A 17,201-nucleotide genomic window follows, 5' to 3' on the forward strand; every position below is an offset into this window, starting at 1 on the left:
GTGATAATCGTGTCTTGTATTTCAATGTATGTCTATAGATAAATGGTAGATGGGATCTGAGAGCCAATTAAACGTAAAAATTTGGAGGAAGTATAAAAATAAGGGCTGTGTTGGTTTCTCCTAGAGATGTTTCCAAATGAAAACAGGCTAAATACAATGTCTACCTGGGATCAAAGTTGAGAGCTGATATTTTGTGGTGAGGGACAATGTTCCATGTTCACTTGGCATCAGAGGAGAAGGCATCTCCCCAAGAAAAGGATACGCCACCACTCAATGTCAGGGCAAAGAGGAAGAACTGGATATTTGAAAACAGAAACTATAAAATGAAAGATAATAAACCGGTGAGTTTCAAACAGAATCATCTAGATACAATGGCCCTTCCTTATAAGCAAAGGGACTCTCAACTTGAAGGACTCTTAGGGGTATGTGTGTGTGCGTGTGTGTGTATTTCGCACTCCCTTGTTTTTATTTTAATTGTTTAAATTTTAGTTTTAATTGTGGTAAAATACACACAACATAAAACTTACCATTGTAACCATTTCTAAGTGTTCAGTGGCATTAAATATATTCAGGTCCTTATGCAACCATCACCACCATCCATCTGGATAGAAATGTCCAGAACGTTTCCATCTTCCCAAACTGAAACTCTGTATCCGTTAAATGTTATAATTCCCCATTTATTCCTCCCCTTTCCCTGGCAGCCATCATTTAATTCTCTGTCACTATAAAATTTGACAACTCTAGGCACTTCCTAGAAGTGGAATCATATAATATTTGCCCTTTTGTTCATTTGACACATCTTCAAGATTCACCCATGGTGTAGCTTGTGTCCAACTGCCATTCCTTTTTAAGGCAGGATCATGTTCCATTTTATGTATACGCCACATTTTGTGTATCTGTTCATCCATCAATGGGCATTTGAGTGTTTCCACTTTCTGGCTCTTGTGAAGAAGACTGCCATGAGCCTTGGAGTACAAATCCCTGATGGAGTCCCTGCTCTCAGTTCTTTTGGGTAGGATCATAGATTGTAGGATAAGTTCTCCAGGGCCTTGAAAACCTACAACAAAAACCACTAATGCCAAACTCATAAAATCACCAAATCCCAAGGGTGCTTATTCCTCCCCTTACCAACCCATTAACAATCTCAGTCTTTTTCTCCCCCTTTTAGCTGTTTTTCTAACGTATTCACTCTTTCATTTATTCATTCAGTAACTAGTATTTATTGGGCACCAACTGTGTGCCAAGCATTATGTGAGGCCTTGGAGACCCAGAAAAGACGAAGTTCCTACCTTGTGGAAGCAGAAGGTAATCAAATAACAAATAAATGCACAAATCAACTAGTAGTCTAAAGAAAATTCCAGTAAACTATGAGTGCTTATGACAAAGAGCACTGAGCGGTTCCTGAGAGAAAGGAAGGCTTCCCTGAGGAAGTGATATTCGAGATGAAAGATGAGCAGGAGTTCGTTCGGAGGCTAGAGGAGGGAAAGAAGATTCTTTGTATAAAACGTGCCTCCCATGCAAAGATCCTGGAGCAGCGAGCTGAAAGTTAGGAGTCGAGCCCCAGGGTACTGGGGCAATCCAGACTGGGAAGAGCGACACTTGATGTGGGTACAAAGGGGTGATGGGCCAGATCAGGCAGGGCCTCAAGAAATTCTGGTCTTTAGTCCAAGGGCAGGGAGAAACCGCTGAAGAGATTTACTTACTTTCTGAGCATCTCCTGCTGAGGGTCAGACCCTTCCATCAACAAGAGAAGTCTGTGTCGTCAGGAAGTTTAGGAAGAGGAGGATCTCTGTCTCTGTACGGCGGCAGGCATCTTTCCTGAGCGGGAAGAGGAGAAACAAGCTCTCTGCATAACTCGAAGGCTGCGGGTAGAGTGGCCAACCGTCTTGTCTTCAATATGAGGAGCTGGTGACTTGGAGTCCTATTCTTTTGGAACTTCTGTTATTGTCCAGACAAATACTACCATGGCTATGGATGTGGAGTTTGGAATTCTGTACCAGCCAGAACTTCTGTTGACTAACAAGGACATTTGGTATTAAGCAAGCCAGAGGTAATCAATTCTGATGCTTTAGGCTATTAGACCTCCCATGGGGCTTGGGAGACATAGTTCTTCTCTATAGAAAATGGTACAACTGCTTTGGGGGGAGGGCGTGTCCTCTTCCTGGCCCTAATGTATTACACAATGGCCCCTGCCCGAGGTAAGGTACCTGACTTCCCAGATCAGGGTCCAATTCAGTTTGGGAACTTTTAGTTTCATGAAAAAGAATGGAATTTGCTTTCATTGGCAGAAACAATTTCCTTTGCTTTCTTCAAAAGGAAATGTGTGTATCTATACCTATAATCCATATGATCCTGCACACAGAGACACACTACAGGCCAAGAGAAGAAAACTGGAAGCATCTTAACAACTTTAAAATATGAAAACAGACTTCTGCAAGGACTTTCTGTGATGTGACATGCGGTGTATATAACCAGGCAGGGGGTGCAAGGCTTTCATCTTGTGAAAGGTTCAAGTTTCACTGAAGCTTAAGTTGGACAAAGTAATTACAAAGAGAAATTTCCTTGGGATGACAGCGGTTTTGTGTACACAACTTGCCTGGGGGAGGCAGTGTCAGCACCCCCATTAGGTTTTGCTGGTCTAATTAGGAAACATACACAGTCAAGTTTCTCTGAAATTAAGAGCCAACTAATTAGGCCATGAAGTTCCCCTGGAACTCGCCTTGGTTGGGAAACACCTTTCCCTTTATTTGTCACCCACAGAGGATGAGGGAAGGACTGAGAAAGAGAAGATGTGATGCGAGATGAAACTAAATGGACACAGATGACTCGTAACCAACGAATGGAGAACATATCAAATGCTATTTTGTCCATTCAGCCCCCAGGCAGTCCAGCATTAGACCCTGGGAGCTGAGCCACGTTGTAGGGATTACGACCCAGCACAGTGTGGCACGGGTAGTCAACAGCACAGGAACGTGCGACAGATATTTTCTACTTCTTGCCTGCCTACCTGCCTCCTTTCTTGCTTCCAAAAATGAGGGTAGGCATGGGCAACACAAAGGTTCAACCACACCATTCATAGTTACTCTTCCTTCACGCAAAGTCCTCCCTTTCCTGCTCACTCACAGGATGGAAAGATCTAACTGATGTTTCCAAAGACAGTGGCACCAGGTTTGATATATCTGGGTTATGGGCTTGGCTAAGGCACCAATGCATCAGGGTATGTCAACAGCTCCCAGAAACGCGGTTCTGTCTAGAAAGAGATCATCAGAGAATCTCAGGGGACCTTCCAAGGGGCATGACATCAGAGCAACTCCACGAGTCAAAGTCTTCATAGAAAAAGGAAAGAGAAGGGGGAAAGAGGAAGGAGAGGAGGAAGCACTCACCTGCCTGGGGGAGTTCATCATTCAATCTGGGAGCCTGACATCCTCTGAATAAGGAAAACGGTTGATTTTATTCCTCTTGCTTTACTCACTCTATCTGTGGCATAGAACCGATTTTTCGGAAAGTTCGTTCACTGTTTGTATTTGTTTGGGATCTAAGAAGCCAAAGGTGAGTATAGACCTGACAAAACCAAGAACTAAATGACTGGTTATAACCTGTGTATAGTTTTTCCTGTTTTGTGGTCGTAATGCAGTAAACAATAGGCAAGAGATGAAATTTGCTATTTTAATCATGTTTAAGTATACAGTTCAGCGGCATTAAGCTCATTCACGTTGTTTTATGACTATCACCACCATCCATCTCCGGATCTTTCCATTCTCCCCAATCAAAACTATGTAGCCATTAAAAGATAGCTCCCCATTTCCTCCTCTCCCCCAGGCCCACTAACTACTGATCTCCTGTCTGTCTTTATGAATTGGACTCTTTCCAGGTACCCATGTAAGTTGGATCGGGTCATGTTTGTCCTTTTGTCCCCACTACATTTGGATATGGCCAGAGAATCTAAACATTAGTCATAGCTAAACTCTAGGTATAATCAATAAAACAAAAACAGTGTATCAAATAATAACATCATTTTCCAGGTTCTGGGTTAGATGCTTTCTCTTTTATATTTTGCATTATGACACAAAGATAAGTTTTAAATGATACATTTGTTGCAGTCCAAAAACCTGGCCCCTTCCACCCAAAAACATTCCTTTCAGTAGGCTTTACCATAGGGAAGAAAACGTAGGGAAATTCTTGTCCCCCACTTTGGGAAAATGACAAGTAGCGGGATCATAATAATGTTTTACCTATCAAAATTTTTCAGAAGAGAACAATAAAAGACTGATGAGTTACTATCATTATCTTATAAGCTCTTTTACAGAGCCTTTGTTTTGTTTAGGGACATGAGCAATTAGAAAAGAAATAGACACACAGGCTTTGTGTTCTCAGCAGGAGCTGCTATATGTTCAGTACAATGGATACGGGTTTTTTTTTCTTTTTAAAAAATTAAGATATCCATTATCTACAAAGCAACCTTAAAGGGACAGATTGAGGATTTAATTTTAGAATTTCATGTCTGACTCTCATAGCCAGATGGTCTTTACACAATGGAAGTTCCCTACCATCATTCATAATTGTTTCTTATCACTACTATCATTAACGTTATTATTAAGAATAATGTTGAAATCATTTAAACGCCCATGTGGAATAGTCTTGTCGATTTGTTCCTCACCTCCCAGTGCCCATTTTAACTGATCGGGCTTATACTCATTAAGACTCTAGAAAGTGCCTTCTCTCTTGATCACTTTAAAGAAAGTACACAGATTCTTGATTCCTATAGCAATTTGTTTATACTGGCTCTTACTAAAACTTGGAGACAAATAGGTTTGTCTCCTGTTTATTATTTTTGGGCCAGATTCTTTTTTTTTATTCTTGAGTTTGCTTTTTTTTTTTTTTTTTAAGATTTTATTTATTTATTTGACAGAGATCACAAGTAGGCAGAGAAGTAGGCAGAAAGAGAGGAGGAAGCAGGCTCCCCGCTGAGCAGAGAGCCCGATGCGGGACTCGATCCCAGGACCCTGGGATCATGACCTGAGCCGAAAGCAGAGGCTTTAACCCACTGAGCCACCCAGGCACCCCGAGTTTGCTTTTTTTTAAACTAGAACGTAATCATGATTCTTTTTCTTTTAAATAAATTTTATGTTTTTAACCATAGGATGATCCCATTGAATAAGTTTTAAGAGCATTTTTTTTTTAAAGATTTTATTTTTTTGACAGACAGAGATCACAAGCAGGTGCAGAGAGAGAGGAGGAAGCAGGCTCCCCGCCGAGCAGGGAGCCCGATGTAGGGCTCGATCCCAGGACCCTGGGATCATGACCCGAGCCGAAGGCAGAGGCTTTAACCCACTGAGCCACCCAGGTGCCCCCCATTGAATAAGTTTTATAGGGTTTTTTTTTCAGGGTGGAGCAGGGAAAGGTTTTTTAAAAATTGAAATATGACATCCATATCATTAGAGTTTTAAAGTTAGTAATATGCTTAAGGCAGACTTTTTATGGTTAGCAAAGCTGAGAAGTTCTGACACCCAAAGGATGTACGAAGAGATAACTTACATAAATGTATATGGTGCCCCGGAGGGGCCTTGATTGTATTATGGGGTTTCTCATGAACAGCTTTGGTTCAGACAGAAGAACAGTGAAGCGAAGCTAAGTGGTTCTCTACCGAATGGGCTGTGCACGAGACGCGTTTCCCTGCAAATAGAAGTACCTTCCAATACCAGCAAGCTCACGATGAGGCACCAAAACAAGAAAGAGAACAAAAGAGCTAATGAAATGTTTGTCTTATTAAAAATGCCTCCTTAGGGCGCCTGGGTGGCTCAGTGGGTGAAGACGTTGCCTTCGGCTCAGATCATGATCTCAGGGTCCTGGGATCGAGTCCAGCATCGGGTTCTCTGCTCGGCAGAGATCCTGCTTCCCTCTCTCTCTCTCTCTGCCTGCCTCTCTGCCTACTTGTGATCTCTCTCTGTCAAATAAATAAATAAATAATCTTTAAAAAAAAAATGCCTCCTTAAAATAACCACGGCATTACTTTAAAATGGATAGCCTCACAGATGACAGGGAACAAGCTAAAAAGGATGAAGTCAAACGCTTGGGAAGGAAGAAAACACGGAAGTTGGAGAAAGTAGAAATTCGGTACAACAATATATGACCGATTGATTGGACTACTTCTTAGAGACTTCAATGAGCCCTGAAATTCATTTCTTCTAATATTCAAAACCATATTTCCTTTTTAAAAAATTTTTTTGCTTTTAAAGCACTTGCTTGTACCTGTTCTGTAATTCCTGAAAGACAAAACATAAATACTTATAAAGAAAGAGGTTTGTGGCAGAATTGTGGTCCAGCCCCATTTCTTATACCAACAATTATACACAATGCTTAATTAATTGTTTTATATGTGTGAGGCAGTCTTATCAGAATCAAGGATGCTCAAAGGAACATAGTTTTCCCTAGTAAGCAGCATCGACAGACCTAGGATTGTTCATGGCTAGAATTTACCTTGAAGAAAATCTCATTTTCCCCATTATTTGACATGAAAAGGTGAGGTGTCCATGTGATTTTGAGATGAAGTAATAACATGAGGCTTAGCTATTCTCGTCAAAAAAGATCATCCATGGAAATATTGTTAAATTCGGTATCTCCTATTGCATAAATATCTTTCTTTTGTTTTTCTCTGTCTAAAATGGTAATCAAGGTATCTGGCCACCGTCAAGTTTTATTTCTAAATTCATCTGTGTTGCTTCACAATGTGAGGTTATGACCAGTATTCACGCTGCACAGACAGAGAAGAAACTTTGTTAAAAGACCAAAAGCGGGGGTGCCTGGGTGGCTCCTGGGTGGCTCAGTGGGTTAAGCCTCTGCCTTCGACTCAGGTCATGATCTCAGGGTTCTGGGATCGAGCCCCACGTCGAGCAGGGAGCCTGCTTCCCCCTCTCTCTGCCTGCCTCTCTGTGTACTTGTGATCTCTCTCTCTCTGTCAAATAAATAAATAAAATCTTTAAAAAAAAAAAAAAAGACCAAAAGTGTCTAAGGGCTTTAGTATAAGGACTTGGTACCTGTTTCTGTTCAGAATTATGGGAGAGCAGAAATTGACACCTGCCAGCAGAATCTGCCTCCAGTAGAAGATCCACCTCTTCCCAATGTGAGATATTACAGACTCTTAACATTGACAGTGATAGAGAAAACCATCATGTTTTCCAGAGACTAATTATAAACAGGCGGCGGTTGGGGCCAAATCTCCAGGAATCACAAACCCATTCTGTTTGAGCTTGTTAATGCCTCTATTCAACTCCAGGAAAATGTGCACATTCCACAGTATTATAGGGAGTTTCAGGTTTATTGATAAAAAACAGGTGATTCCTCCAAAACACTGTCTCGAAGATAAAACAACCTAATGTGCCTTCCTGTAGAGCAGTGCCTCTCATGGTAGGGACAGGTGGATGGCGCTGAGGGTCTGGTCGAAATACTGTCCTTCAGTGGCACGGAGGGAGAAGGCGTGGCTGCCTTGCTGTGGCGAGGGATGTCCACGCATGTCCAGGCTGAGCGCAGGCGCCGACCCTTCTCTCTTCTTCCTAATGGAAAGTGCAGTGGGATTTTTAACTTGGATCTGGGTGTCTGGCTTCACTGGAAGGTTTTGCAATTTCACATTTCATCTCAGCCACTAATGTCCACATCTTGTGAAATCGGCACCAAGAATGTACCGCAGGGCTACCCCTGGACCAAGCCATGACGTTCTGTGCCAACTCGTGATTTGAGGGTTCAGTGACCACCATGCGACCAAATGAGCTGTCCCCACATTAACGGGAAAAGGGACTGCTGCGCCCCTTAAAGAACATCCCGTTTTCTCTTGCTCCACGGTCAGGCGCTCAACTTTTTTCCACCAAGCTCCTGGTTTCAATTCAAAATATCCAGTCATCGTTTTTATGCCTTAAAAACTGGCGGAACTCATTTTGATAGGGAGGCCCAGGAAGATGGAAACAGAGGTCTGTGTTTTCTTCCTGATTGTTTTCTTGCCGACGATTTTATTGCCATTGTCTTCCGTGTTGCTAACGGTTTTTAGGCTGCTGCTCTCACTTCAACTATTTATTGAAAAAGGAGGTTCGAAGGATTTTTAATATACTTTTGCCCCCAACTTCTTCATGATTGGCAAAAAAGCACTGTAGAGCTCACCAAATGCACACGTTCACTTGCACAGATAATAATCGGATAAAAAATACTTTTGGGTAAAAAATACTTTTGGGTAATTTCGTGATGGCAGGGGCTGACTGAAGCAAAGTTGGTAAATTCATGTCTTATACCAGGCAAGAGATGGACCCTGCTTTTCACGTGCCATTTCATTAAAAAAAAGAAAGAAAGAAAGAAAGAAAGAAAGAAAAAATCTATCTTAGAATTTAAAATCAGTTGTCCCCCATCCTTGGTTTCTTTGTTTCTTCTCTTTGTTTTCCCTGCTACAAAATAAGTTTTCCCTCTGAATCCTCATAGTCTCAACTTTGAGTCCCCTTCAAACTACAAGAAAATGAAGATCCTCTCCACGATAATTTACTCTGCGGCCAATTTGTCACTGGGATTACAGCAAATTAAGCAATCAACCAAACGGATGGATCACTTTAAAACGTCAGTCACTTACTGCTTCTAAAGAGCGTCCTTCCTCTAAGTGATGCCATTCTGAGGTATTTAAACACCTTGCAAATGAACATTGCAGAACTCAGTTTGCTCTAGTGAATATTATCCTCTTCAGAGCAGTTATCTTGGAAACCGAAATCCCAGTTAATTCCGCTGCTTAAAATATTTTGCTACTAGTCTTTAGTTCATTTAAGTACTAATTAGAAAATTGGCCTCGCTGTGTTTTGTCATATTTTCTTTTTTTGGACTCTAAATAGTATACGCCATCTTCATTATTCACTCATTCCTAGACCTGGTACTAATTTGGGGGAGGTGGAGGGAGAGTGGTGTTACAAAAGTTAAATGTCAAAGGCCAAGGATTTGCTGCCATCAGAGATATTTGAAAGAAGGTGTTAACAGGTTGTTAGGACAAACTGCAGAAAGGGAATGTTGAAAGTATGGTTTTAAGCCATTATATTAAATAGTCTAAAAAGCTTCAAAGGGGCACCACTCACCTTGCCTTTCCAGACCTCATATTGGCCTTGTCACTGACTGGCGTGTGACCTTGGGCAAGCTTCTTCCACTTCCTCATATGTAAAATGATGTCAAGAACTAGATGTCCACCAATGATCTGTCCAGCTCTAGCATCTCAAGACAATGACAGGAGGCTCTCCAGACTTTAATAAAAGTCACTTCAGGCCACACCTTCAATGTATTCAGTCCTATCAGTCTCTTTTCTTTCCACATGCTTCTGTATTAACGTTTCACGTGCCATTTGGGGGCAAGAAGAAAGTTCTTATTCAATTGAACCTAGGGTCTTGCCGATATTGAAAAAATTCCACTGCAAGTCAGAGGATGTATCTACCTTGTGTGGAGGGCAGGAGAGAAGGAGAACGTGCAAAGAAAGATGCGATTTTGTTTCCTGTTGTTTTGTGAGCCATTCACTTTTTGTTCTTGCACGTCACTGATATTCTCAAACTAGAACTTGTTATGTAAAAAACAAAAAACAAAACAAACAAACAAAACCTACCAAGACCCCTGATTCTCATGATGACGTTAATAATCTCTCATGTCATTATTACACAGATCTGATGGACGATCTTTTTAAAGAGCTTGGCCCTTCCCTTCTTTGCTGGTCTTGCAGCAGTCGCTTACCTTAAAAGAAAGATGAGAGTTTAAAAAAGACTTCCTGGGAAATGCTGCCAATCGTAGGTATTCACGGGATACGTCTGGTTCTATTTAGGGTTTGTTTTTTTTTTTTTTTTCCCTTTTCTCCCTTCCTTTTTTTTAGTAGCCTTGGCCTTATAGCCTGGTCTTTTTCATAAGAAAATGTCAGCAAAGTCTTTGAATTAATGAACTGTGAAGTGCCCAAAAAAATATACCATTTCAAAAAGTATCCTGCAAGGACAGAACACTCATGAGAGGTGACCCTAGAGTTAACGACCAAATATCCCACTCTAACTACAAAGAATTAAGATTAGGACTGGCTCAGGCACCACCTCTTTGAACAAAGACCTAGAGAGGAAGGAGAAGTGATGAGGAGTGGGGGAGGTCAGAGCCAGAGTCGCAATCTGGGGAAATGTGTTTATGTTAGAGTCTCTTTAGCTCTGTTGAGCACTTCCGTCAAATAATGGAATTATACAACCCCCCCCCCCCCAAACGCCACCCCACCCCCCAGGAAAAAGGTACCAGGTGGAGGGAAGCAAAGAGAAGGGAGCAGGCAAGATATGTTCAGAATGTTGATCAAATAAAACCTAAATGATAGGTCTTTGGCTACACCTAATGTAGGTTTTGTTTTCTTTTAATTTTGCTATTTAGAAAAAAAAAATGTGGTGTAACTCCTTCAATCTTTTTGCAATTCTGCATGGTTGAACATTTGAAATGAGTTTGTGTATCCCCCCAGGCGCTGATTCAGACCTGATTGGGGCAGAGCAGACTGCATGTGCTTATTTTTATCCACGTCATTTGGGACGTTATGTCGCCAAAGGAACCAAAAATGTGCGGCTCTGTTGCCAAATTATCACCTATCCTTTGATCAGACATCAACAAGTTGTGCGACCTTAGCGTAACAGCAATGTCAGGTCAACTTGAGAAAGTGAAGAGAGAGCCCCAAACACAAATAAAAAGAAACAACCAACAATCCTTATAATTATCATCATCTGCTGCTTTTCCCTCTTTTGGCAAAGAAACACTCCATCCATTTGCAGAAATCGCCCGCGGAAACGTTACATCAAAACTAATCACAACGATTAAAATCAGCTTTTCTGTGCAAGAGGAGGGTAAAAAGCAAGTTGGAGGCTGGAATAAGATTGTTTTTCCACCCAAAAAAAACTGGAAAAAAATTTCCTATATGTATATTTATCTATACGTATACGTAGAGCTTTATTTTTGAAGGAGATCAATTGTCTGCCCTGTGATCAGTTAATTTGATTTAAGTTTTATTTTGGAGATTGATTTAGACTGGAGGTAGAGGCATGAGCTAATTGTATCCTGATCCTTGCCTTGAGGGGTTTCAAAGCCCTGGAGCAACTCTTCTCTGTATTTTGTTCTGTCTACCTTAGCCAAGCTATTGCATTTCTCTCTGGTGTGGCGAGCCGAGCAGATCGCTGGGAGAGAAATCGGAAAAGGGGGGAGAGGAAAAGGAAAAGGGGACTTGGAGAGAGACTTTGTGCTTCAATGTTTCAGGTAAGATCTGACGGTTTGGGTTTGTTATTATTTGCTAAAGAGGGTATGGCTGGGACTTTGGGCGCAACTCGCTTTTACGCATGTGCCAGGCATGGGGCGAGAGCGCGGCACACTCGCACACACACAGCCCGCCGCGGCGGCTCGCGATCCGCTCGGGATCCGCTCGGGCCGGCGGCGGGGCTGCTGCTGCGGGTTCTCGGCTTTCTTCCTCGAGCAGGAGCGGGCGCGAGCGGGGCGGAGCGGGCGCGGCCGGCGGGGCCGGGGCCGGGGCGGCGGGAGCCCGCGCGCCGGGGCCCGGTTCCGGATCTGGGAGCGGAGCCGCCGCGGCTCTCGGAGCCCGTGCCAGCGCCGCCCGCCCGCCGCTCGCGCGCCAGCCTCCCCGGCGGCCGCTTCGCCGCGGCTCTCCCCCGCCCTCCCCTCACCCCTCCCTCCTTGCCGAGCCGCGCGCGTCCCTTTCTTCCCGGCGCAGAGCTCCGCGCCCGCACAGCAGCCCCGCCGGGAGCCTCCCGGGGCCGCGGGCCCGACCCGCCGCCGCCACCGCCGCCGGCCAAGCGCAGCGCCCTGCGGGGTGCGCGGGGGCGGCGGCGCCCGGGGCTTCAGTCCTGCCTCCTGCCGGGGTTGGGGGCCCGCCGCCCCCTCCTCGCCCGCAGCCTCGGCGGCGCCCCCGGACGCCCGGTGAAAGACGCCATTGTGGCTGCGGAGCCGATCGGGCCCCGAGGCGGTTTGTCCTTCCCCTTTTGCCCCGGCCGGAGCGCGCCGCTCCCCTTTGTGAGCCGCGGCCGGTGCCCAGCGCAGTCCGCCGTCCGTCTCCGGCCGGGCTGATTCGGATTCGCCGCCTCCGCCCACCCGGGCGCCTTTAAAGCCCCCTCCCACCACCCCCTCCTTTTTCCAGCCCCCCCCCCCCCCCGGTGCAAACATTTCATTTATTTTTAAAAAGCTCTCATTCCTCTTCCTCCCCACCTCCTCCCCGATAAAGGGCACGGCACATGCTCCGGATTAGAAGTCTCCTTGGGAGGCGGGGACGGGGGAGGGGGCGCTCGGGTGGGGGAAGGATGTGAGCGCTGCAGGTAATGGCTGTGGCTTTGCTGCGCTCGCCTCTGCTCCGCGGTGCCTGCGGCGCCCAGTCCGAGTCCGGAGCCCGCATCCTTCCCTCCCCTCCTGGCGACCAAGGTTCCCTTAAAGGGACAGAGTTTCCTGGCCGCCTCCGGTCTCCGCCGCCCGAACCAGCGCTTGGGGCACAGAGGTGGGCGGGAGGGATGCAGTTGGGCTCCTTTCTGACCTCTTTCCGCCCCGCACCCCCCACCCCCGCCGCCCCTCTTTATGGAAATGTGAAGTGTGCTTCCTCTCCCGCCCCCCAGAGGGACCTGGCTGGAAAATAAAAGAGTCCGAGCCTCCTGGAAAAAAGAACGCGGCGGGGGGTGGGGGGGGCGGGGGTGCGTTCTGGTGAATTTGCGTTAAAAGTGAGGTCGAGCCCCCAAAACATCCGGGAAGAGGCCACCAGACGTGCGATGCAGGAATCCCTTACCTGGACGCGTGCTCCGCCCAGCCGCCCGAGTACCGAAACTTCCTAGCTAGCGCGGGTCGGCAGTGTCTGCCTTTGTGCTTTCGAACACTTGCACTGTCGTGGAAATGATTTTCTGGGATCAGAACGTTTCCACCGTGACCGTGCTTCGGGGCCTAGCTGGGCGGGCGCCAACTAAGTTAGCCAAGTTGCAAATGGGGCCGTCGGCTTTGTGCGTGGCGAACAGCACACAGGAACTGTCCAGTGTCCGCCTGGCACGGGCTTCCTCGCTAAGAGGGGCATCGCGGTAGGCAGCAGTAATTTGGTGTAAATGCTGCATTACCTTTTAGATCATAGAGAACTGGCGGCTGCTTTCAAGCAAATCCTTGACGTGTGTGTGTGTGTGTGTGTGTGTGTGTGTGTGTGTCTCCTTGCTGGAACTGGGAGAGACATAACAGTTTAACATACTCATTCTTTAAGAAACGTTTGCCTTCTGTTTTCAATCAGCTAAGCTGGCAGCTAGAGATACAAGTTTATTTGAGAATACCCTCTGGGTACCAAGCATGCTTGGATTGTTTTAGCAAATTAAAAATGAGCAAAATGCTTTTACCTTCTCAGCAGTAGACTCCTTAAGAGACCTCCTGTTTTGTGTGTATGTGTGTTTTTTAGAGAAACATCTTCTGTGTTTATCTCAAATGTGTTTTTAATGTGGAAAAGGAGAAAATAAGGGATTTTTAAAAGGCTGAGGCTGATGCCCTAGCCTGATTCATTAAATCTGATGTTGCATCAAGGAATTTTACCTGCCTATGTGGGAAATCTGTGGCAACTAATAGCTAACCTACTTGGTGAATTTGAAATAGTAGTGGATCCATTTGTCTCCTGGATAATGGGCAATGTGTCGGTGTATTCCTCGTGTTTATATTTGTGTAGCATTTGGCTTACCATGAGGGGCTGGTGTGCAGGAGACCGCACACTGGCGGATACGATTTGGCTCAGGAGTCCTGCGGCTGCTCGACTGCAAAGAGTTGTTAGTGACTGTTCTGATGACAGTAGGTTTCATGTTTACTGATGAGGCTGCAAAGGTGACCGCTGAATTTTAAAACTTTGCATCACGGAGAAAACTTCATTGGTTTAGGCACTATGTTGATAAAAAAAGAAAGTCACTAGGCAAACATAGCATACATTTGCTGGGAAGAAATGTTGAAAGGAATTGAGCATGAATGAGAGTTGGCAAAAACTCTCCCACCACAGTGTTCAAAATGACTGCAGTGATTTTGCTGTATTAATTATGCCCGAAGCACAATATAAAGTTCTCCAACACACACTAGAGGTCTCTCTTCTAGCTGTAAGATGTTCGTGTTTGTAATTCTTTGCCAGGGCTTGCGTAGTAGGGGTGCTTGGTGATAGCTCTGTTCATCCTTATTTAAGTAATAGTGATTTACTGACCATCCACATTACTCTGATGTGAGGTATTTATTTCGAAAAATATTCAGTAATTATGGTACAAATTATACTACCTAAGTACTAGGAAAGTAAATGCATTAGGACTTCTACTAGATGATGATGAAAATGTATTATTCCATTTGTTGAATAGCATTGTGGACCTTTTGGCATACAATTATTTATCCAAAGCAATTTGTTCTTAAATGTAAAAGTAATTAGCGAAAGATGTATTGTATCCAAGAACTTTCTGAAAATTAAACTTCCATGTAGCTCTAGGTTTAGCAATAAATTACTTGCACAAATGCTTTCTTGTCTCCACATTTTAAAATCAGAATGATTGTTTCCTCATTCTCAAATGTGTTTTCTGCTAAGATCTTTTCCATTTACATCGCATTTGAGACATCAGAGAATATTTATTTGTGAACCATCAACTCATCAGGCCTTTTATTTTATTTTTTTTTAAAGATTTTATTTATTCATTTGACAGACAGAGATCACAAGTAGGCAGAGAGGCAAGGCAGAGAGAGAGGAAGGGAAGCAGGCTCCCTGCTGAGCAGAGAGCCCGATGCGGGGCTCGATCCCAGGACCCCGGGATCAGGACCCCGGGATCACGACCTGAGCCGAAGGCAGAGGCTTAACCCACTGAGCCACCCAGGCACCCCTCATCAGGCCTTTTATTTAGTTGGATCTTAAACTGTATTTCTGAACCTTCTTTGGGATTGCAATTTACAGTCTCCCAAGCGAGGAGAGCTCTTAGTCTCTCCGTCTTTAGGATGAACCATCTTGGGAATGAAAATGAAAATTTCAGATGCAAGCACGTTTGCTTATTTTAATAGCTTACTCATGCAGAAGTGAGAATTCAATTTTCTTAGGCACTCTGGCTTTTCATTCATAAGAATGTACTAGATGTAAATCATGTTAAGTGTGTTGATGAGTTTGATTTGAGATAACCATGCAGAAAGCAACACAGAGAGATTATCCTTTAAGAATAACAAGGCAGTATTCATTCAGTTCATTCATTGATTCAACAGCTATTGTTTTGTGCCTGCTGTATACGGGACCCTGTGCTGGATGCCAGAGACACAATGGCAAGGAAAAGGCATTCAGTGTCCCCGTCTCCCCGAGCTTATGATTCACATAGAGAGACAGATGTTAATCAAACAGTTGAACAACAATGAGAGCTTTGAAGGAAAAGGGACATAATCAGGTCTGTGTCTTAAAAGAATAATTCTGATATCACTGTGGGCAGTGAATTGTGGCACCAGGAGTGGGTGAGGCATAGTCTTTGGAAGGCTCTAACCATTATCCGGGCAAGAGAAGACGGAACCAAGGTTCAGGTAGTGGCAGGGGAAACAGACGGATGGAAGGATTCAAGGTGTATGTGGAAGATAAAACTTGACAGAATGTAGTAAAAGGATTGGTTTAGCGGTGCACAAGGAGAGAGATGGCGAGCGGATGCCTCGGTTTCTGACACGGTAACTGGAAAGACGCTGGGATTCTGAAGACTGGGCAGGTTGTGTACCTTTCACGTCACTTGCGGTAGCCAGGATGAGGAGCGGTGGTGCAAAGGGGAGCCTCAATCACATCCCGTGTAACTGATTTCATGAGGGAAACCTGTGTCACTCTTGACTCCGCCTGTTGGGACAGCCGTGTACGAAGCCTCTGTTGCAGCGGGCACTGATCTCCCTGCTCTGAACCTCGTTATCCAGGGTGCCTTTTCATTTCTCAAGATGATGTCCCCTTGATCCGACACCAGCTAAGTTGGAATTCATCATTGGAATAGGCCTGTGTTTCACCTTCTGCAAGAAAATCAAGTCTGTGCCTTATAGTGCAAAGAATTAGGTTAAAAATGTCATAAACATGTATTAAATTATTAGAAAACTCCTTTGACCATTGCTTTTAAAAGCCCATTTACATACAAAGAAGTGGCACAAGGATCACAAATCGTTCACTGACAACCTTGAAGGACCTTAACACAGTGACGCATGTTGGGTCTGATTTTGAGTTGACTCCGCTCTGCTTTCTCCCCCGTAGATTTCAGGGCACGTGTCCCCTCCCACGTCCCGAACTTTTGGTCCTGATCCTTGGCTAGTGCTGACCCAATACAACACTTTCATAGTGAAATGGGACACGATCTGTGGTATTTCTAATACCTTGTCCATTCTTTCCATTCGTTCTTATTTCTCTAAAGCTTCTAGCCTCACATCATACTTCCCAAGCATGTAGAACAATCAGGAGGTAACGTTTTGCCCAGTATGGAATTCACCACCAAAATAACATTGGCTGATGAATAGTTAAGTTTAAAATAATCTTAAAATTAGATATTCCATTTCTCTTTCAACATCCGAATTTACAAGAAAGCAAATTTCAGCAAAAGAAACCTGCCATGAATGCTTAAATAGCTTTCTTTTCTCCTTTCTGGTGGTTTCCTTCCAGGACATCCCAGGCTGGAGCTCCTACCTAGAAATTCAGCTTTCATTTACTTCCAGGAAACAATCTGAAAATCACTCTCGGCATAGGAGTTTGATACACAAATGCAGTAGTATGGGATGCTCTTTGCAGAAGGGGTTGGGGGGTTCTCATGTGGTTGGTCCTGAGGGCAGGCTCTGCTTGGAAACACGATTTCAACCAAAACATCTGGAGATGCATCTCTTCTATAAATATGGGAATGATAATATCTATCCAACCTGCCTTATAGGATTGTGGAGAGACAAAATATGAGTATGTACAGCAAATGGATGTGGAAATAAGTAGCATCAGGCAAGCCTAAAGGGCACATTTTTCTGAAGGATCTGTCCAAATTCTGGCCCCTTGCTGCAAGGAACAGAAGGCAGTCTGGACTGCTTCACTAAACCTCCAAAACAACACCGTGAGGCAACCCCATCTTCCAGGGGAAAGAACTAAGGGACAGAAAGATGACGTGACCTATCTGAGGTCAAAGATTAGGCTAGTGGCGCTGCAGGGATTCTGACCCAGCAGACTGATTACAAAC

General features: G+C 44.5%; 1 protein-coding gene across 1 annotated transcript in view; it reads left to right on the forward strand.

The window, feature by feature from the left end:
* Positions 1-11,160: 11,160 nt before the first annotated feature.
* The window catches only part of KCTD1 (potassium channel tetramerization domain containing 1), a 178,670-nt gene continuing 172,629 nt past the window's right edge, over positions 11,161-17,201 (forward strand). Inside the window, exon 1 of the mRNA XM_047697727.1 lies at positions 11,161-11,265. Coding sequence (XP_047553683.1) covers positions 11,257-11,265 — 9 coding nt within the window. The 5' untranslated portion in view covers positions 11,161-11,256. The remainder of the gene's footprint in view (positions 11,266-17,201) is intronic.

The sequence above is a fragment of the Lutra lutra genome, chromosome 12, assembly GCF_902655055.1.
Source record: "Lutra lutra chromosome 12, mLutLut1.2, whole genome shotgun sequence".
Lineage (NCBI taxonomy): Eukaryota > Metazoa > Chordata > Mammalia > Carnivora > Mustelidae > Lutra > Lutra lutra.